The sequence below is a fragment of the Anomaloglossus baeobatrachus genome, chromosome 1 (genome assembly GCF_048569485.1).
Source record: "Anomaloglossus baeobatrachus isolate aAnoBae1 chromosome 1, aAnoBae1.hap1, whole genome shotgun sequence".
In the NCBI taxonomy this organism is placed as follows: Eukaryota; Metazoa; Chordata; class Amphibia; order Anura; family Aromobatidae; genus Anomaloglossus; species Anomaloglossus baeobatrachus.
The window spans coordinates 865776450-865799097 of NC_134353.1; the positions used below are offsets into that span (position 1 = coordinate 865776450).

The following is a 22648-nucleotide window of genomic DNA, read 5'->3' on the forward strand; positions in this document are numbered from 1 at the left end:
ACCAATCATAGACGCCGGTGGGCGGGGGAGCAGTGAATATGAGATTGAATAATGGGCGGCCGGCATTTTCAAATCAGGAGAAGGCGCCAGAGCTTGGTGACAAGCTGTGCAGCGCCACGACGGTGATCGGTGAGTGGGTGAGTGAGTGAATGAGTGAGTGAGTGTTTTTCTGACAAGCAATGAATTTATATCACTTCTGGGCATGCTCAGAAGTAAAAACCGGCAGCTGTACATGCTTCCGGCGTTTGATGCATGCCATCGTATTTGGCGCGCATAGACTTTCATTATGTGCTATACAGTTTTTTGCCGCTGGCAAAAAACGTTCCTCTCTGCGTCATGTGCGGCCGCCAGTGTGACGATTTTTGCCGCATCCGGCAAAAACCGGATCAAAAACAAATACATGCGGCACAATCCGGCGCTAATAAAAGTCTGAGGAAAAACCGCACCCGGCGGCAAAAAAAACGGAAGCGTTTGTGCCGCACAGCAAAAACCTGATGATGTGTGAACATACCCTTACCCGGCTCGTCTAGAGGCCTTGATGGCAGTGGCATGCTGGGTAATAAAGGGGTTAATACTAGCTTTGTATTCTCAGCTGGCACTAAGCACGAAATTCATGGTGTCATGTCAAATTCAAATTAGACAAGGCCACCATGAATTTCTGGTAAACAGGAAAAAAAAAAAAAAAAAAGAAAAAAAATTAACAAAAAAAAAATAAAATTTAGAGACATGTTTGTTATAAAACAAACTCCTTAGTCCGACATAGTCCACAGGAAGAGCAATTTCAGCTCTGCTTTATCGCTCTGAAGCAGGCTGACAGTGAGGGTTTGATTCCACTTGTGTATGACTCGCATCGATATCACCTGGCACGGCACACTCTCCTGACAGGAGCGCCTCGGCTGCATGGAAATACATGCAGCCAACCCGCTTCAGTAAAGTGTGCACCGTGCCAGGTGATACCGATGCGAGACTCGCACAGTGACAGTCAAAGTTCAATCAAGTCCACGGCTCATGGACTCGTGTGAAAGCTGACGTCACCGCGAACATGGCCGAAAACTGCCGAGTGACGAGCAGTGCAGTGAATACCACCGGAAATTAATGATTGGACCCGGAAACAGATGCGACAGGGAGACAGAGTATGCAGGAGGCGTGTCAATCATGACAGGATGACGGCGAGCAAGGCCAAAAGGAGAGACAGGAGCCGAAATAGAGCCCGCCCATCAGGCCAACACAGCTCACTAGCACACAAAACGATGACATTTTATAAAGTTCTTTTTGCGGTCTGCAAGTGGGGACAGCAACAAGGTGCACCTTCATAGAATGCAGCCCAGGAGCTGCAGAAGGTGACACTTTTGGTTTAATAGTAAAAAAAAAAAAAAAAAAAAAAAAGAAAGAAAAAAAAACTCGTGACAGGTTCCCTTTAAATTAGTTCAGCTATCAAATTGAAGAAAATCAAAATGAATGTTTAACTTTTGATGGCTAGAGAGAAGTTTCTAAAGCCAGAGATTTTGGAAAAAAGTTAGGATCTAATGGGGATAACTTTTTGATTGCTGGGTGTTTGACTGCTGAAACCACAAAAAATTCCCAAAGACAAGGCACTTAAGCGCCTCATGTGAACAGAGGTCGAGCATTCCTACATGCACAGTTGATTGGTCATCGTGGGCCAGTTGAATGGCCACCAAGGTCTCCTGATCTGACCCCCTTAGACTTTTCTGTTTGGGGTCATGTGAAGGCAATTGTCTAAGCTGTGAAGATACAAAATGTGCAGCATCTGAAACAAGGGATATTAGAAGCCTGTGCTAGCATTTCTTCTGCAGTGTTGCCATCAATGTGTCAAGAGTCCATTGACAATCCAACACAATGGGCAGCACTTTAAAGGGAACCTGTCATCAGAAATTTAGCTATAAAGCTAAAAGTTCCCCCCTCTGCAGCTCCTGGGCTGCATTCTAGGAAGCTTCCTATAGTTCTTGTGGCCGCTTTTATACCAAAATAAACACTTTGTAAACTTGTACCTTTTCTTATGCAAATTTCTTAAATCTTCCATGGGGGCGGGCTGCCTGGGGTCCGTTGCTGTCCTCCTGCCGATTTACGCCGCCCCCGAACGCTGAATTTCAAAGCTCAGGACGCCGCCCCTGGGTGCCCGTGGTCCCGCACATGCGCTGTTCCACTGTAGCGGTGCCGTGCACTCTGTGCACGTGTGACCGCTGGTGACGCTTTGCAAGGGCACGAGGTTATGGGCGGCGCTGTGAGTGTCATCAGCAAGTGCCGCCCATAACCTCGTGACCGCACTTTCCCCTATTACTCCAGCGTTATGCGCAAGCGCTCGCTGACCAGATGACCGGACGTCACCTGCTGCTGAGCAGGATGGGAAAGAGGTGACGTCCGGTCATCTGGCCAGCGAGCGCTTGCGCATAACGTTGGAGTAATAGGGGAAAGTGCGGTCACGAGGTTATGGGCGGCACTTGCTGATGACACTCACAGCGCCGCCCATAACCTCGTGCCCGCGCAAAGCGTCACCAGCGGTCACACGTGCACACAGTGCACGGCACCGCTGCAGCGGAACAGCGCATGCGCGGGACCACGGGCACCCAGGGGCGGCGTCCTGAGCTTTGAAATTTAGCGTTCAGGGGCGGCGTAAATCGACAGGAGGACAGCAACGGACCCCAGGCAGCCCGCCCCCATGGACGATTTACGAAATTTGCATAAGAAAAAGGTACAAGTTTACAAAGTGTTTATTTTGGTATAAAAGTGGCCACAAGAACTATAGGAAGCTTCCTAGAATGCAGCCCAGGAGCTGCAGAGGAGGGAACTTTTAGCTTTATAGCTAAATTTCTGATGACAGGTTCACTTTAAACACATTTTATAAGTGGTCATAAAATTGTATAGAACTAATTAACGAATAAAGTTATGTTAAAACCAAGCACACCAATGTTTTTCTTGTGAAATTCTCAATAAGTATGATGTGCTACATGACCCTCTTCCCATTGGGAAAAATAAAGTTGGATCCAAAATGTCTGACTTCAAAATGGCCACCATGGTCACCACCCATCTTGAAAAGTTTCCCCCTTCCCATATACTAATGAGCCATAAACAGAAAGTTAATATCACCAACCATTCACATTTTATTTGGGTGTATCCATATAAATGGCCAACCCTGTATAACTAAATTAAATAATACTGTCAGTATTGCAAAAGTGGCAATTAACTTTTTTTTTTGTACATTTTCTTAAAAGGAACTATATCTCTGGAGTTGTATAGCAAATTTGTCAATCCTCCATAGAGTAAAACAGCTGTCGACCAAACGATGGATTGGCTGGCAGCTATCTTGTCCAACTGTCACATAGACACGAGAGCTACCATTTTCTCCAGCGAGCCACTGCCAGATATGCTACATCTTGCTTCCCTTACATTAGCCTGTCGACCAAATGTGCAGATATCGGCGAGTTTGGCCAATGGAGGCCTTTATTTAGTGCACCACACATGCAGATTTTTATAGTCTTCTTTAAAAAATTGCCCCTTACCAGTCAGTGCACCTCCTAGACTTCCTCTTCTTAGCAGTCGTCCATCATCATTCAGTGATTTTTTGTATTTACCAGACTTTCCTTGCCGAAATGATACCTCCGGGGTGCTACATTTGCGTAACTGCATAGGTGGTGGGGACAATATGTTGTCAAGCTGTGAAAAGAATTGTAAAAGGTTTATTAACAATACTTCCCACATTCCCCCTTGAAGACACAAGCATTGTTATTATTCGTAATATATACTGTGACATTCATTATTACAGATCGATTGTGTTCTGCCTGATGGTAAGGAGAGTTAATGTAGAGACAAGCCCAGAGTGGGAAGGGCTGAACTGAAGGGACAGAGACAGTTTCCTGTAATGGAGGTCAGGTAGGGCCCAGCATGCAGTAAAGGTGAATTTAAACTCTGGCTAGTGATCAGAGCAGCATGATGTAGGTGTCCCTCACGTGAGAGGAGACAGACACCGGGGCTAGCGTGGTCCTGAGTACAAGAGAGAGAATTGACTGAAGAATAGAGTGATCGATTGGAGACGGATCCTGGGACAGGACGTCTTGCAGTACGGCACAGAGTTTACAACTCAAAGGTAAGAATAGGAGCCTCGCTAACTGGACTGTAGCAATGAGTGAGGTTGTGGTGAAGGAACATGGATCCATCCGTTCAGGCAGTGACAAGTGAATTAGAGAAAGTAAAAATATCATGTGTGGAGAAGCAAATAGACTGTGTATGAAAATGATCCGTGCTGTAAAAGCAACATTTGTGAAGCTATGCACCAATTATCTACTGTAGTAGTTACTGTTCAGTAAAAGACCATTATTCTAAAATAAACCTATCATTGAAGTGTTCAACATATGGTCCAGGCCAACCAGAGCATCACGTCCATATAACCAGCTAGGACCCCACCTTTACGCAACGCGCCGGGTTGTAAGAGACGTGTAACTCGCCCACTGCTAGAGCCCTGCGCCACATTGCACTATGACAAACATTATATATATGCACATATAATGTATAGTGTGCGTGTGTGTGTGTGTGCGCGTGTGTGTGTGTGTGTGTGTGTGTGTGAGTGTGTGTGTGAGTGTGAGTGTGAGTGTGAGTGTGAGTGTGAGTGTGAGTGTGTGTGTGAGTGTGTGAGTGTGTGAGAGTGTGAGAGTGTGAGAGTGTGAGAGTGTGAGAGTGTGAGAGTGTGAGAGTGTGAGAGTGTGAGAGTGTGAGAGTGTGAGAGTGTGTGAGTGTGTGAGTGTGTGAGTGTGTGTTCTACCCCAAGCAGAGTAAATGTATATTTTTAGCATGTCACTAAAGTATTAGACATACATGGCTATGTTCGGAATCACTCTTGTTTCTTTGTGCATATTGGACCTGACCGGTTCCCTTTAAATATTCAGGTTTCCAGTTTAAGTCTGTACATAGTATAAAACCAATAGCTCTAAAGTGCACCCTGACCGTATCTGCACACACTATTTTTATTTTTACATTTTAGATGCACTGGGAAAATAAAACAAAAATGGGGGGGTTCTCAATGGTTGAATAAAAAAAAAAATAGTTTTAAAATTGTGTATTTGACTCAATTTGTGCCTGAGTTATAACAGTATAAAAGAAAAGAAAAGAAAAGAAAAAAAAAAAAAGAAAAGAAAAGAAAAAGGAAAGAAAAAAGTGTTCCACCAAAGGCAGTTTTACAGATTTTTTAACAATTATTTTTATCCAGGGAGAAGTCACATTCGGAGCCACTGAAGCTTCCTTTCACAGGCATTATAAGTACATTTATCATTAGGCTTTCAGAGCATTGCTCAAGCTGGGTTCAGAGGACACAAGGAAAGGACATGTGATAAAAGCTTAAATACATCTGCCTCAGCATGTGGGGAACGTACAGAAAACGCCGGGATATTAATAAGGGATGTTGAGGTTCTCAGTAAGGAGACTCCTATTAATAACATGGATTTCCTAATCATAAGAAGGCAGTGAACTATATTGTGACAAACCTTTTTGTTTTTAGCCACTCAAACCTTTCTCACCTAAGCAAATTATTTTTTTCCCCTCAAAATGACCATTTAAAACAGACACAAAACAAAACAAAAAAAAAACAAACAAAAACCACAGCAGCAAGACACTTCAGCCAACAGATCAAAATTTTTCCACTAATGAGCTTTCCCCAAAATGAGGAAATCACCGATTTTTTAACAAGCAAAGGGTAGAGATAGGAGACTTCAATGGTGTTATTAGCACGGTCACATTGTGGTTTTGTCATTCGTTTTACATCTACACAGGGAAAACTTTGATGCATTTTTAACTGTAGCATTAGTCACCACTAGTGTTGAGCGAGCACTACCATGCCCAGGTGCTCAGTGCTCATAACTAGTGATGAGCGGGCACTACCATGCCCAGGTGCTCATAACTAGTGATGAGCGGGCACTACCATGCCCAGGTGCTCAGTGCTCATAACTAGTGATGAATGGGCGCTACCATGCCCAGGTGCTCAGTGCTCATAACTAGTGATGAGCAGGTACTACCGTGCCCAGGTGCTTAGTGCTCATAACTAGTAATGAGCGGGCACTACCATGCCCAGGTGCTCAGTGATCATAAATAGTGATGAGCAAGCACTACCATGCTTGGGTGCTCGTAATTAGTGATGAGCGGGCACTACCATGCCCAGGTACTCAGTACTCGTAACTAGTGATGAGCGAGAACTGCCATACTCAGGTGCTCAGTACTCGTAACTAGTGATGAGCGGGCACTACCATGCTCTGGTGCTTGGTACTTGTAAGTAGTGATGAGCAAGCACTACCATGCTCGGGTGCACGATACTTGTAACTAGCAGTTAGGTGCTCAAGTGTCACCTAAGTATAATGGACGTTAATGGTGGGTGTGAGCATTTATCAGGAAGCTTTACAGGCAAACTGCTTGAGTCCCCCATTGACTTCCATTTTAAATCGGATGCTCAGATGGGGGGGGGACTCTCGAGCACCCAACACTAGTATCGAGCACGGTAGAGCTCACTCATCACTAGTCACATACATTCATCAGATATGGAGCCACTGTTCGGTATAAGAGCAGACACCATACAATGCCACCCACCGCCAATATGCTACCAAGGTAAAACATATGTACGTGATGTAAATATAGACCTACATGTATATAAAGAAATGTTTAACATATGCTTTTTACTTGACTATGCTGGGTGGAACAGCGCAGTATTCTAGGCCATTTCACTTTTTTATTTCTCACTGTAGACTGACATCTGCTGGCCAGGCAGGGGTGAAAAGGGACACCCTTTCGGCTTTTACCTGCTAATAGAATCCAATGGACACGTCTAGGGTGAACAGTAAAAGCTTTCAGGATATATTTGTTGAAGGTAGTGCAAAAACATGCTGTGAACGGAGCCTTAGCAGCGAGACACCTTATATTCTACTCTTCCTTCTTGTATTTATACCGCCCCCGTAGCAGCGTCCGAGCCGCTCGGATACGGAACCGCGGTGATTCGAGGGGTCTCCGGAGCCGGGGGTCCGCGCGGACACTCGAATTAAAAGGAGTGGGTGAGTATGTACAAGGGATTTGGAAAGTTCGTGACACCACCCCCGATGCATGGTAAGGTAGAGTACCACCGCTGCTGTTGGGGACGCTCGGTGGCGGTGATTGCAGTGTGGCGCCCCTGACCTGGTCAGGCACCACAGAGTATTGCACCCATGCGGGAGCAATGCTTCCAGGTAATCTCCAAAGGCCAGGATGAGGTGCACACACAAACATATAGTGACCAGGCCTCCCACATTACCAGAGGGGACCCTTGAGTAGCCAGAAGGGGTTAACTTTCAATTCCCAGCTGGGGGTGTGTTCAGGGGCTGGTTGCTAGGAAGCAGGGCAGAGAGAGAGAGGAAGAGGGGAGTCTAGAGGAAGAAGTTGAAGCGTGTGGAAGGGAGCAGAGGAGCTCTCGTGTGAGACAGGTCCTGAGGAGTGCAGTAGCTGAAAGCGGGGGAGAAAGGAGTACCGTGGGTCGGCCTGAAAATCATCCAGAGAGAAGGGTGGCTGAGTACGGAGATCCCGGTATCCGAGCACACAAGGGGAACTAGGTCCCCAGTACAGGCAGCAGATCATCCAGAGCTGCTTAACCTACAGGTGGGGGGGGGTACTTCATGCCCTCACCACGACTACACAGAGCTTGAGCCAAGCAGCAATCACCAGGCCCATAAGGGGACAGGGCCAGAAGCCATCCCACCAAGGCCACGCTGCCGGCAGACGAGCCAGAGAGAGGGGAGCAGGGTGGTAACAGCTTCCCTGGAGGGGTCCTACCACGCTTCAAGCAAAGGATCCTCCTAAAACAGAAAGAGTGCAAGGAAGGCGAGTGGACAGCTACCCTCAGAACGGCCTCCTGGAATTCCTGGTTCCACCTGGTTATCACAGTGTCGCCCGGGCATCTCACCGTGACCTCCAAACAGTGAGTAAACACGTTGAAAGACTTCTTGGACTGTGTTTGAGTCATTCTGCGACCTGTGGTCCCACACACATACACCGGGGCCTGGGGCTTGCCTCACTCTCAGGGGGCTAATATACTGACTGCACCCACCATCAGCCCCAGGCATCCCTTAATCTGCAGTGGCGGTCCCCGCTGACCGCAATACTGAGAGTGGCGTCACGACAATCCTAAAAGAAGGTTCCCTACCTGTGACCAGACTGTTCCATCCACGTGGAGTCCCTGAAGGTACTGCACCGACACATACTAGCGGGGCTTCACAACTTCTGGCGTCACGAACAGGATTGGGACTAGACCTGTTCAGACAGGTGACCGTGTGCCTCAGAGGTCCGACCGCAAAAATTGAACCGCCGCCATATTGCCATCTTCAAAAGCGCGCGCTGCAGCCCGCGCGAGGGAGAAGAGCACCGCCCACGAAGAGGTGTGGCCGCCCCAGAATCCCCACAATTCAGAGAGCGTACTGACCCAGGAAGTGGAAAGGGAGCGCGCAGATTTTTGAAGAAAAATGGACGCTGCAGGAGGTAATGCCCCTGGTCAGGGCGACGCAGCCCAAGCGATGCCAGCCCCCGTCGCGCTGGACGCAGCAGCGCCCGGTGCCGGTGCCGCGGTCGCAGCCGCGCCGGCTGAAATCTCCCCCATAATGCCAGTTTCCTTGCTGTATGTCCCAGGAGCGCAATGGCTGCCCCAATACGCCGGTAAAATAGACACGCTGACCGGGTTTAAGAAGAAGATCAACACCCTGCTAGACATGCACGCGATGACTGGTAAGCAGAGGGCCGCTGTGGTGCTGGGACAATTGACTGAGGCAGCAGAATTGGAAGCTGAGTCCTGGACCAATGATGACCGGAGCTCTGTTGAGACCATCTTTGCCAAACTAGCAGCTGCTTTTGAACACCGCACCGAGGGAGAGCTGAGGACGGACTTCTATAACTGCCGGCAGAAGCCCCAAGATAGCATAAGAGCCTATGCCCTCAGGCTGCAGGCTGCACTACGGGCTCTCAAGCTGGTGGACCCTGTCAGTGATCAGGAAGGAAACCGGATGATGAAGGAACAATTCTTGCGGGGCCTGCGCTCTCCTGAGGATGGGAAGCAGATGAAGCTGTGGTCCCTGGAACACCCTGACGTGGACTTTGCCATTCTGAAAGACAGGGCAGTGAAAGCACTCCAACCTCCTGTGGACACAGACCCCGTCGCACCAGCATGGCCTGCCAGTTCCACGGCTGCAGGAGCAGAATCCTCCTCGCAGGCCCTGGTAACTGCAAAAGGACTCAACACGCCAGCAGAGACCATAAGTACGCTATCCTCCCAGGTGCAACAGCTCACTAAGGACGTCGCACAAATCCTGAAAGCAATGCAGTTGCCCTCAGAGACCAAAGTCCCTCATCGGATCCTGCTAGCTGACAACCCAGAGGACGTCCCTTGGATGCGGAGGAGAAGAGGTCCCCCAACCCGAGGCAGGAGCAGTGATCGCTATGACTCATCTGGACAACCCATCTGTCGTCGTTGCCAGGAGGCAGGACACTATGCAAGGGCCTGTCCTTTAAACGAGCCAAACCTGGGGCCGGGGGCCAGTCCTCAGGATTAAGAAGATCAGGCCCAAGTCGCTGCTGTGATCAGTACGTGGGTGGACGTCCTGTCCTGTCCATCGTCCTGGACGGGATCCCTACCCCGGCGTTATTGGACACCGGCTCTCAGGTAACCACGATCCCGTATGTCCTGTATCGTAGGTTTTGGTCGGACGACGATCTCCGACCACCGGACCCCTCCCTCACCATCTATGCTGCCAACGGACAACCTATAGACCAGATCGGGGTCAAAGAGGTAACCATAAAGGTGGGAAGGCAGGAAATGAAGGGACAAGGACTGATTGTTGTGGACACTGATATTAGAGAAAGGAACCCGCAAATGATTTTAGGCACTAATGTCATAGAAAATTGCCTAGGGGAAGTGTTGTTGTTGCTTCACCAGATTGTTGAAGGTGCTGAGGGCAGGTCGCAAAGAGCCTTGCAGAAAGAGATCCGAATCATTCTGAGGAAGCAACAGGTAAAACAGGCTGGCGGTGAGATTGGTAGTGTACGGGTGATGGATGCAAACCCCATTGTGATACCCCCACGGAGTGAAATGATGATGTGGTGTAGAGCAGCGGTAGGTCTCAGAGGACAAGACTACCAGGCTGTACTAGAGCCCACTCATTCAGACCACTGGCCCACGATTCTGACAGCCAGGGGGGTAGTTGATGTACACAAGGGACGAGTGCCTGTACGAGTGTTGAACTGTGGGGAGGAGGAAGCCAGACTACCAAGGTACGCTACCATAGCCAAACTGTTTACATGCTCAAATGACGCCATAACACCTGTAGGTCCCCTGACACAAGCTGACTCAACAGAGGATGAGACCTCCCAAAAGCAGTTAGAGGACTGGTGCCAGAAACTACACGTGGGGACTGACTCTACACCCGTCTACCAGAAACATGGGGTTTACAGGGTCGTGCAGGAATACGAGCAGGTCTTTAGTAAGAACCCACTAGACTTTGGTAGGATCAAAGGGGTGCAACATCACATACCCACAGGCAGTCATCCTCCCATTAAGGAAAGACATAGGCCTATTCCACCAGCCCATTACCAGCGCACAAAGGACATGCTGAAGGACATGAAGGAGGCAGGAGTCATAAGGGACAGTTGCAGCCCCTGGGCAGCTCCCCTAGTCCTGGTGAGGAAGAAGGATGGCACGATGAGGATGTGTGTGGATTACAGACGGATAAATCAGATAACACACAAGGATGCCTACCCTTTGCCAAGGATAGAGGAATCCCTCGCTGCCTTAAAAACCTCCAACTACTTTTCTACCCTAGATCTTACTAGTGGCTACTGGCAAGTATCTGTAGCAGAAGAAGATCGGGAGAAGACGGCCTTCACCACCCCAATGGGCCTCTGTGAGTTCAACAGCATGCCATTTGGACTCTGCAATGCCCCCGGGACCTTCCAGAGGCTTATGGAATGCTGCCTAGGGCACCTCAACTTTGAAACCGTCCTGCTCTACCTGGATGATGTCATCGTGTACTCCAAGACCTACGAGGACCACCTGAAACACCTGGCTGAAGTCTTTGAAGCACTATCCCGATATGGAATGAAGCTGAAACCATCCAAGTGCCATTTACTGAAGCCAAAGGTCCAGTACCTGGGTCACGTGGTCAGTGCAGAAGGAGTAGCACCGGACCCAGAGAAGGTCACAGTCATCCAGGAATGGCCCACACCTACTACCGTTCGGGAGGTACGTCAGTTCCTTGGCTTGGTAGGCTACTACAGAAGGTTCATCAAGGGCTACACGAAAATGGCAGCGCCTTTGCAAGAGCTCCTGGTAGGCCACCCAAAGAAGAAAGGAAAGATCTCCGGCCCGCCATTTCACTGGGGAGAAGCAGAAGAACACTCCTTCAGACAAATGAAAGGGGCCTTGACGGGTGAAGAGATCCTAGCCTACCCTGACTACGGTCTGCCATTCGTACTGTACACAGATGCCAGTAATGTGGGACTGGGAGCAGTGCTTTCACAGGTGCAGGGAGGCAAAGAGCGTGTGATTGCTTACGCCAGCAGGAAGCTCAGGCCTACTGAAAGAAACCCAGAGAATTATAGTTCATTTAAGCTAGAGTTCCTGGCCATGGTATGGGCTATCACAGAGCGGTTCAAGCACTACCTGGCAGCCACCAAATTCACTGTCTTCACGGACAACAACCCCCTGACCCACTTGGATACTGCTAAATTGGGTGCCATGGAGCAGCGTTGGGTAGCCCGACTGGCGAATTATGACTTTACTGTCAAGTATCGAGCTGGCCGCAAGAACGGCAACGCAGATGCTCTGTCCAGGATGCCTCACCTAGCAGACGAGGGTGAAGATGTAGATGATCTTGAAGAGATTGAGCTGCCAGCGTTCCATCGCCATGGAGCAAAACAGTGTCGGCAGTCGCGTGCCAACCGCCAAGAGGTGACCCTGAACCCACTACCTCACTACAACTGGAAGGAGACCCAGGAAAATGATCCAGCGGTAGGCTTGGTAAAGAAACTGATCAGCCAGCCGGGCGCCAGCCTTGACAAAGGAGCCCCACCTGAGGCACAGTACCTATGGAAGGAGAGGGGTCGATTATTCATCTATCAAGACAAACTTTACAGGAGCATCATTGACCCGAGGACGCATGAGAAGGTGTGGCAAGTGATTGTACCACAGAAGGACACGAGGATGGTGCTAGAAGCCTATCACAATGGTGCAGGCCATTTTGGTTGGAAGAAACTGGAGGCCCTACTTAAAGTAAGATTCTACTGGGTGGGCATGAGATCTGCCCTAGAGAAGTGGTGTCGAAACTGCGGGCCCTGCAATCTTAGAAGAAAAGACCAGCACAGCCAGAGAGCACCACTCCAGCCAATCCAAACTAAACGGCCCCTGGAGATCGTGGCCCTGGACCATGTAAAGTTGGCACCCAGCAGACAAGGCTACAACTACGCTCTCACTATGGTTGACCACTACTCCAGATTCCTGGTGGTAGTACCAGTCAAGGACTTGACCGGTCAGACTGCAGCCAAAGCGTTCCAGACACATTTCTGTCGACCACATGGCTATCCAGACCAAGTGCTCACTGACCAAGGACCAGCCTTTGAAGCTGAAGTGTTTAAGGAGTTTTGTAATCTATACGGCTGCCAGAAGATCCGTACTACGCCTTACCATCCTCAGACCAATGGCATGTGTGAGAAAATGAACCACATCATTCTCGACCTTCTGAAGACTCTCCCACTAGAAGAACGAAGTCAGTGGCCGGAAAAGCTGCCCGATCTAGTGGACATGTATAACAACATCCCTGTGAGTTCCACGAACTGCACACCGGCATACCTGATGAGGGCCAGACCAGGGAGATTGCCAGTAGATCTGGAAATGGGAGTTGAGACCCCTGAAGACCATCTACAAGGTGCTGATTGGGATTCCAACCGCCAAGCCCAATACAAGAAAGTACAAGAGTGTGTGGAGCGAAGCCTGACTCAGCAGCGTGAGAAACAAGAAAAGGCCTACAATCGAAAAGCACCTGCTGTTCCTTTGATGCCAGGAGATATAGTTCTCAAAAGAAAGAGAAGACGTCATAAACTTGACAATCACTGGGAAGAAGAACCCTATACTGTGTTACCATCGACGCTTAGCAATGAAAAGACATGCCTTATCAGCAAAGATGGAGGAAAAACAACAGCTGTCGTTTCTAGAGATCGCCTAAAGAAATGTCCTGAACAACTAAGAACCCCTGAAGAAATTCCCAACCCTTTGCCAGTTCAAGAACCAAAAGAAAAGATGATCCATACTGTACTTGGAGATTTTCCAGCAAGTTGGCCTCAATACAATGGAGCAGTAGTTATTCCAGTCATTACATTCCCTCAATCTAGAGAAGTAAGAGAACCAGAAGAACCTGTTCAGAACCTGGAAGAGCCAAATGTAGCTGAAGCAGAAGACCATGCACTGGTATCAATACCCAGTACACCCATTATTCACATTGAGACACATACATCGGGTGGGAGGACACAACCTCAGACAGATGACAGTATAGTACTGCGTAGATCAACCCGCAGCAACTTTGGTCAGCTCCCATTACGCTATAGAGAAAGTACAGTTTAGTTCAAAGTGACTGTATGAAATGTAATGTTTAACCTGTTTACAGTTAGGTAACGTTTAAGCGAAATGTGCCCACAAGGACTATTGTGAGACCTCCTTAAAATGTTAGACCACTGGTTATGAACTGGCTTTAACCACAAACTTTTGCATTGTAAAAAGTTACCTCCTTGGTATCAACCACAGAGTCTGCCTGTTGAGGGGCATGGCTCTGCACCAACAAGGGGGCACGCCTGTTTATGGGGCCTACCTTACACCACTCTCCTCAGGAAAGGAAGATTGGAGGAAAGGTCTGGGGAATGTGATGGCCCAGCCCTGGTCACCAAAAGGACCGGCGACCTACCTCCTGGAGGTTTTTGGGTGGGGTTCGGACATGTGGGTGGTTGGTGGTGGAATGGTACCTGGTATGTTTAAATGTAAATAATTGCCCCTGTGTGGGAAAAGTTTGTATTTACCTTTTTCTTTCTCTTGTCTTTGCAGCCCGAGGACGTGCTGATGATAACTAAGGGGGAATGTGGCGCCCCTGACCTGGTCAGGCACCACAGAGTATTGCACCCATGCGGGAGCAATGCTTCCAGGTAATCTCCAAAGGCCAGGATGAGGTGCACACACAAACATATAGTGACCAGGCCTCCCACATTACCAGAGGGGACCCTTGAGTAGCCAGAAGGAGTTAACTTTCAATTCCCAGCTGGGGGTGTGTTCAGGGGCTGGTTGCTAGGAAGCAGGGCAGAGAGAGAGAGGAAGAGGGGAGTCTAGAGGAAGAAGTTGAAGCGTGTGGAAGGGAGCAGAGGAGCTCTCGTGTGAGACAGGTCCTGAGGAGTGCAGTAGCTGAAAGCGGGGGAGAAAGGAGTACCGTGGGTCGGCCTGAAAATCATCCAGAGAGAAGGGTGGCTGAGTACGGAGATCCCGGTATCCGAGCACACAAGGGGAACTAGGTCCCCAGTACAGGCAGCAGATCATCCAGAGCTGCTTAACCTACAGGTGGGGGGGGGTACTTCATGCCCTCACCACGACTACACAGAGCTTGAGCCAAGCAGCAATCACCAGGCCCATAAGGGGACAGGGCCAGAAGCCATCCCACCAAGGCCACGCTGCCGGCAGACGAGCCAGAGAGAGGGGAGCAGGGTGGTAACAGCTTCCCTGGAGGGGTCCTACCACGCTTCAAGCAAAGGATCCTCCTAAAACAGAAAGAGTGCAAGGAAGGCGAGTGGACAGCTACCCTCAGAACGGCCTCCTGGAATTCCTGGTTCCACCTGGTTATCACAGTGTCGCCCGGGCATCTCACCGTGACCTCCAAACAGTGAGTAAACACGTTGAAAGACTTCTTGGACTGTGTTTGAGTCATTCTGCGACCTGTGGTCCCACACACATACACCGGGGCCTGGGGCTTGCCTCACTCTCAGGGGGCTAATATACTGACTGCACCCACCATCAGCCCCAGGCATCCCTTAATCTGCAGTGGCGGTCCCCGCTGACCGCAATACTGAGAGTGGCGTCACGACAATCCTAAAAGAAGGTTCCCTACCTGTGACCAGACTGTTCCATCCACGTGGAGTCCCTGAAGGTACTGCACCGACACATACTAGCGGGGCTTCACAGCAGCAAGGTGCTTTAACCCCTCCATGGGTAGGGTTTTTTTGCTCCGGGAGCCCGGTGATGGTGGTGTAAGGGTGCCGTTGAGGGTTAGGAGAAGGGTTTTCAGTGTACTCACTCAGTCTAGAAATAACCACACCGACAGCTTGTAAACCAGAGTTCTGAGCAACACTGCAGCTGTGAGAGTACGCTTTGGTCTGTGCCCTTGGTGTTGCGGTTAGTCTGTGGCCCTTTCCTTGGCACCTGCGTTTCTCTTTGGACCCTCAAGTCTGGAACTTTTCAGGTCCCGCTCACCCGTATGGCTAACGGAGTGAGCTTGCTCTCAGGGTTCACGTGTAGGATTTCTTTGGACTGTATTGGGAAAGTTCTTTCCCATCGGTGCGCTAGTACCCCGATTTTGGAGCGGGTTGGGGATGACACTTGAAGTCTTCACCCCCGTCGGGTAAATTACCAGGAAGCATGAAGCTCCTTCCCGGCCTAGGGTCCACGTACCCAGTCGTGCCCTGTCCCCTGCCCGTTGATGGCTCAATGCCGCCGGCCACCCTCCTCGGCAGTCCATGCCCCTTGACACTGCGACCGGGGTTCCAGCTCCTGCCGGGCCCAAACCAACATCTGCCACCCAGGACTCAGGAGCCCTGCTCCGCCTGTGACCTTTCCTCATGAGAGTCACTTCAGCTCCTTCTCCTTCCACTGCCTTTACTTCTTCCTCACTTTCTCACTCTCCCCTACCAACCCCCCATATGGGCGGCCCTATTCCCTTCAGGCCCCTCAATGGTGTGTCTGGTGGGTAAAGTGTAAAGTGTTCCTAGGGTTTTGATTGGCTCAGCTGTTAGCAACACGAAAGGACCAGGACCCGTAACCAAGGAGGGTGGATACTGTGCTGAAGGGCAGATTGCACAATACCCTGTGACGACCTGATAGGCCAGGGCGTCACATATTCAGTTGTAATCTGCAAAATAATATGCAGCAAATGTTTAATTTCCTCTTTTGCGGCGCTGTACAGAAATTGAAGGAGTTGTTCCCTTTCAAAAATTATTGCTTCAGCGACTCAGGGTGGCAAAAAAAGAAACCAAATCAAGCTTGAATGTAACCTGCTGAGATCCAGCTCTGCTTCTCATCATGCTACGGTCTTTGCTGATCGGCTGTAGCAATGTCGTCAGATCAACAGCGCTGCAGCCAATCACAGAGTTCAGTGGCCATGCTGATGTAGATGGTACTACCATATAATGGCTTTTCATTGTGTCTTATAGATGTAATTCCTGGATGGGGGACCCCCTACAAAGCTTTCCCCTCATAACAATTAAAGGGACCATAGCAGTCTTGGCCTAGAAAGTAAGACGTATTTTGGGCCACCGCCGAAGTTTTCGGAATGTAGAAGGAGGGGGAACAATTTACAACAACCCAGTAGCAATGGTGCTGACTCCACATGTATGGATTTCTTAATAAATCAGCAACCATCAGATATGACCTATAAATGTCATGTATTTGATCACTACGATTTTTATTCAGGATTGCCTCCCAAGTAAAACAAAAAAAAGATGGGCAGAATAAAATCAATAATGTATGAATGAAAATTGCCTTTCTCAGTTCGCTCAGACAAAAGGCGGCAGTTGTAGTACTTGTATCAGAAGCTTAAATCCACATGAAACCAGAGCAAACATCAAGGCTGAAACATCTTATTTTTTTAAACCTTTAGGGAATTGCATTTTTTGGTTCAATGTTCCTCTCATATGTAAGCGTGTCAGGTATCGCTCTTGATTCTGTGATGTGACCTTAGGAGGGAAAAAAAAAACCACAGTCAAGAGAGAAACCGCTCTTTTGTACAAATGAAGAAAGGATCAGTCAGTCTGACGGGTTTTCATCAGGAAGAAAATGGAAGGAAGTCCTTTCTTCTCACCATTAAGTAAAAGGGTTTTTCAGGTGTTCACTCTGTGACCATTCTAGTATGAGGTCCCAGCATAAAGAACTTGAAATTAGGGATGAGCGAACCAGAGCTGTAAAGTTCGGGATTCATAAACACCAGTACCCGAACACAGACTTTAATCTGTATGTCCGATTTCAGTTCGGGTTTGGTCACCCAGATTATATATTACTAAAAACAAGGAAGCAAAAATGGTTCCAGGTCCGCTCATTACATCTCACTGCTTCCACGCCCACCGTTTGTAACAGCGTTTGTGATTGACTGCACTCAGACTGCCTGTGTGTCTGATTCGTTGCCCTCACAGAGAATGTCTCGGTCCCATAATGGAGTATAAAAAAAAAAAAAAAAAAAAGAAGACGACGTGAGGTCCCCCGTATATTGATAACCATGGCAGATACAGCTACAGGCTGCAGCCCCCAGCCGCACACAAAATACGAGGGACCCCATGTGGGATTTTTTTTAAATCATCATTTAAATAGTTTAAAAAAAACAAAAAAAAAAACAACCCAAATAAAAACACAATATGCGCTCCCCCCAATTTTGATACTCAGCCAAGATAACGTCGACAGCTATTGGCTGGAATTCCCAGGCTGGGGATGCCCATGGTTATTGGAAAACACAGTAAATATAATAAGTGCAAAATAATATACAATATCCGTATATATGTGTTTTGTTTTGGGGGGTTTTTACATATAGATTTTCTGTGGTATATATTCACATTATAAATGCAAAACTATAATATATTATGTATAATGTATGATCGTGCATAAATTCTCTGTGGTATATATTCACATTATAAATGCAAAACATAAGATATCAGTATACATGCATTTTTATCACTGATGTGTGATCACGCATAAATTCTTTTGGAATGCTTTTAGATTATTTACATCATGCATATGCTTCAAAGCTATATTTAAATTTTGTATTTATACCTATTTCTCTTATTCCTTATTTCTATCTTTGTATAACTCCTGACATTTTCTTGCCATAGGCGTCATGTTCTTCCAAGTCTGATTGTTCAGCCCACAGCAATTAACCACACATGGGCATCAAATCTCCTCCAATCATCCTGCATGTTTATTGTATGACTTAATTGTTGTTTGTATTTAAGATGTTCAGTTTTGTAAAGGTTGTCATGATTAATGGCCAGTTCTATGTTAGGTCTGAAACGCGTAGACCCGTCTACACGCTGAGTTTTTTATCCACTATGTTTGTTTTGGATTTTTCACAATAAAGCTTCAGAGTTTTTCCAAGATGGTGGGTGGCTTTTTCCAGTTCACTTGTTCATCGCTGTTACACCAGGATCCGGCCTGATGTGCCTGGCCCCGTCGACTATTTGGGATACATATAGGTCTAGGTGAGCTGTTATAACATTCTTTTTGTTAATACCGGTACTTTACCTGGCTCATTCCGATTGCCCTGGTGCGGTGGCAATCCAGGTAATATGGTAATATAATGGGTTAATGACAGCTGTGATGTCAAAAATCACAGCTGCCACTAAATTCAGGAAATGCAGGTCTCATTGAACTCAATGAGTTCACTGCGGTCACAAATGGAAACCTCCACCTGTGACTGCCAGTAAACTCAGTGATGTCACCGCTCACAGCTGTGACTTAGTCAGTGTCTGCCTGAAGCCGCAGCGGGCGATCATGTTCTCTAATGTGCCTGCGTGCTGAGACTTCAGTATGTAGCAGGGCTGGTATCGTCATGGAACATCGTGGTCTGGATTACATCAGACCTGGGTGTATTGGGGCTTGTTTTACAATTTGCCATAGGCAACTAAAGCCCTAAACTAAACACTGATCAATGAACTAATATATAACTTTTAACCCATTATTTTAAGATCTTTAGGACAAACTAATTAAAAACGCAGAACACCGTGATCTGTCTTCAGATAATATAGGTGATCATTCTAGCCATGAGGGATTCCCTATTCAGACTTATTAGAGGTTTATGGTTAAACTATATATTATTTCTATCATAAATGACGACTGGTGTTCGCTGGTTAAAACATAACAGTAGCCTCCCCAACATGTTTCACCACACTGGCGTCATCAGGGGGCTGAGGCTAATGCTGTATATGTATTAGCCTCAGCCTCCTGATGACGCCAGTGTGGTGAAACATGTTAGACAGGCTACTGTTTTATGTTTTAAATAGCGAACACCAGTGGTCATTTATGATAGAAATGATATATAGGTTAACCATAGACATCTAATAAGTCTGATTAGGGAATCCCTCATGGCTAGAATGATCACCTATGTTATCTGAAGAAAGATCATGGTGTTTTGCGTTTTTAATTAGTTTGCCCTAAAGATCTTAAAATAATGAATTAAAAGTTATATAATAATTGATCAGTCTTTAGTTTAGGGCTTTAGTTGCCTATGGCAAATTGTAAATAGATTGTTAATAATCCCTACGATGAGTGATAGAGCGAGTTTTCATAGGTTATTGGGGCTCATAGACCCCTCTCCATTACTAATCAAGGGCTTAGTGGCAGCTGTCATTTTTGACAAATGACAGTTTAGACCGGATACAATTTCAGATCTACAGGTCCGGGAGCACTTGGGCACCAGCGATCATAATATGGTAAGCTTCAACATAATATTCAATAGAACACTTCAAAGGGGGAATGCTAAAACCTGGAATTTTAGGAAAGCTGATTTCAACAAATTAAGGGAAGAGCTTAAATGTGTAGATTGGGACAAAGTCATGGTAACTGGGGATACCGAACATAAATGGGGTAAGTTTAAGGATATACTACTAGAGTCCCGTAAAAAACGTATACCCTCTGGTAATAAAATGTCCAGGAATAAAAAGAAACCACTATGGATAAATAAGACTGTACAAAGTATAATAAAACAAAAACAAAGGGCATTTAAAATCTTAAAGGCTGAGAATACAGAAATAGCATTGCAGGTGTATAAAGATATCAATAGGAAATGTAAAAAAGAAATCAAACAAGCAAAATTAGCTACTGAAACAAAAATCGCCAATGACATTAAAATAAATCCCAAAATCTTTTATAAATACATTAATGCCAAAAGGAAAACAAAGGATAGTATCGGCCCCTTAAAATATAATAACAAGTTAGTTATAGAGGACAAACAAAAGACTGAGATATTAAATAGGCATTTCTCATCTGTATTCACCAAGGAACTGACTGTACCAGGGATCATTCAACAAGTGAAAAATCAAAGTCCACCACCCGATATAATTAATTTAACACAAGATGAAGTACGCCTACGTCTGAGTAAATTAAACATAGACAAATCCCCAGGGCCAGATGGCATTCATCCACGAATATTGAGGGAATTGAGCTCCGTAATCGACAGACCGCTGTATCTCATCTTTTTAGACTCACTTGTAACAGGGTTGGTGCCTCATGATTGGAGGATTGCTGATGTGGTACCGATATTTAAGAAAGGTAAGAGGGTAGATCCAGGCAACTACCGTCCAGTAAGCCTGACATCAGTAGTATGCAAAGTTTTTGAGGGCATTTTAAGGGATGACATGCAAAAATATATTGCAGAAAATAATATGATAACTGACAAACAGCATGGATTCATGAAAGATAAGTCGTGTCTAACCAACCTGTTGGGGTTCTATGAGGGGGTAAGTTCAAACCTGGATATTGGTAATGCAGCTGATGTGATTTATTTGGACTTTGCAAAGGCATTTGATACTGTACCACATAATAGCCTTATACTAAAGCTCCAGAAGCAAGGACTAGGGGACACAATATGCAACTGGGTAAGGAATTGGCTAAAAGATAGGAAACAAAGAGTAGTCATAAATGGTACATTCTCTAAATGGGCTATAGTCAGCAGTGGGGTGCCGCAGGGATCTGTGCTTGGACCGATTCTTTTTACTCTCTTTATTAATGACATTGTGGATGGGATTGATAGTACAGTGTCAGTCTTTGCCGATGACACCAAACTATGTAGGATATTAAAAACTGACCTGGATAGTACAATATTACAAAAAGATCTGGATAAGATGTCAGAATGGGCAGATACTTGGCAAATGAGATTTAATGTTGATAAATGTAAAGTAATGCACCTAGGACGGAGTAATCCTATAGCTGCGTATACATTAAATGGAAGTAAACTCGGGACTACAGAACAGGAGAAGGACTTGGGTATTCTCATTACAAATAAGCTGAGCAGCAGCACTCAATGTCAAGCAGCAGCTGCTAAAGCAAACAAGATTTTAGGGTGTATAAAAAGAGAGATTAGATCCCGTGATCCCAACGTATTGTTACCCCTCTATAAATCACTTGTAAGGCCACATCTGGAATACGGGATCCAGTTTTGGGCTCCACATTTTAAAAAGGACATTCAGAAGTTAGAGTCAGTTCAAAGGCGGGCAACTAGACTATTACAAGGAATGGAAGGCCTCCCATATGATGACAGGTTGAAAAAGTTAGATATGTTTAGCTTAGAAAAAAGACGACTCAGAGGAGATCTCATTTATATGTATAAATACATGTGTGGTCAATATAAAGGACTGGCACATGACTTATTTCTTCCAAAGACAGTACTAAGGACCAGGGGGCACTCACTGCGAGTGGAAGAAAAGCAATTCCAACAGCTAAATAGGAAAGGGTTCTTTACAGTTAGAGCGGTCAGACTGTGGAATACTCTACCACAAGAGGTAGTAATGGCAGATACTATAACAGCTTTTAAAAAAGGGCTGGATGATTTCCTCAGTACACAAAACATTGTTGGTTATAAATGACTTAGTGACTAAATGTAGAACTGGTGGAGGAAGGTTGAACTAGATGGACCTAGGTCTTTTTTCAACCTAAGTAACTATGTAACAGTTGCCATTATCCTCCTATATTACCTCGATAGCCTCCGCACCAATCGGGATGAGCTGGGTAAGGCGCCGGAATTGTCGCATCTAATGAATGCAACAATTATGGTGAGCTGCAAGCTGATATTTTTAGTCTGGGGGCACCAATAACCATGGGTCTCCCCAGGTTAAGAATACCAGCCCCCAGCTGTTGGCTTTATCTTGGCTAGGTATAAAAATGGGGGAGGGTGGACTGCATGTCATTTTTTATAATTGTTTATTTAAATAATTTAAAAACTGCCGCATGGTGTTCTACGTATTTTGATACACAACCAAGATAACGCATACGGCTGGGAGCTGCAGCCTGTAGCAGTCTGCTTTATATGCGCTAGGTATTAATATACAGGGGACCCTACATATTTTTTTAATTTACTTATTTATTTTTACACCACTATAGAGACGCAGAAAGCATGTGTGATTCCAACGAATCACAGATGCTGTCACAGAGGCTAGGGCGCAGTCTGACTGCAACCAGATGTCGGGAGTGACAGTGGGAGGGGGAAGCAATGCATATGCATAAGAGATAACGATCAGACCCTTAAGCAGTGTTACAGCTGCGGGGGAAGGTTGGCAAGCATGACTGTCATGCTTTGTTCCTTACTTTATTTCTTTTGCAGCCCCCCTAGCCCTTACTAACACCATTTTATAATACATAAGGTAT

At 46.7% G+C, this 22648-nt stretch overlaps 1 protein-coding gene across 4 annotated transcripts in view; it reads right to left on the reverse strand.

Annotated features, from left to right (window-relative positions):
• The window catches only part of MAST4 (microtubule associated serine/threonine kinase family member 4), a 775598-nt gene that overhangs the window by 590282 nt on the left and 162668 nt on the right, over positions 1-22648 (reverse strand). For all 4 annotated transcript variants that reach the window (XM_075325968.1, XM_075325950.1, XM_075325959.1 and 1 more), the window contains exon 2: positions 3519-3672. In XM_075325968.1, the coding sequence (XP_075182083.1) occupies positions 3519-3672 (154 nt within the window). The remainder of the gene's footprint in view (positions 1-3518; positions 3673-22648) is intronic.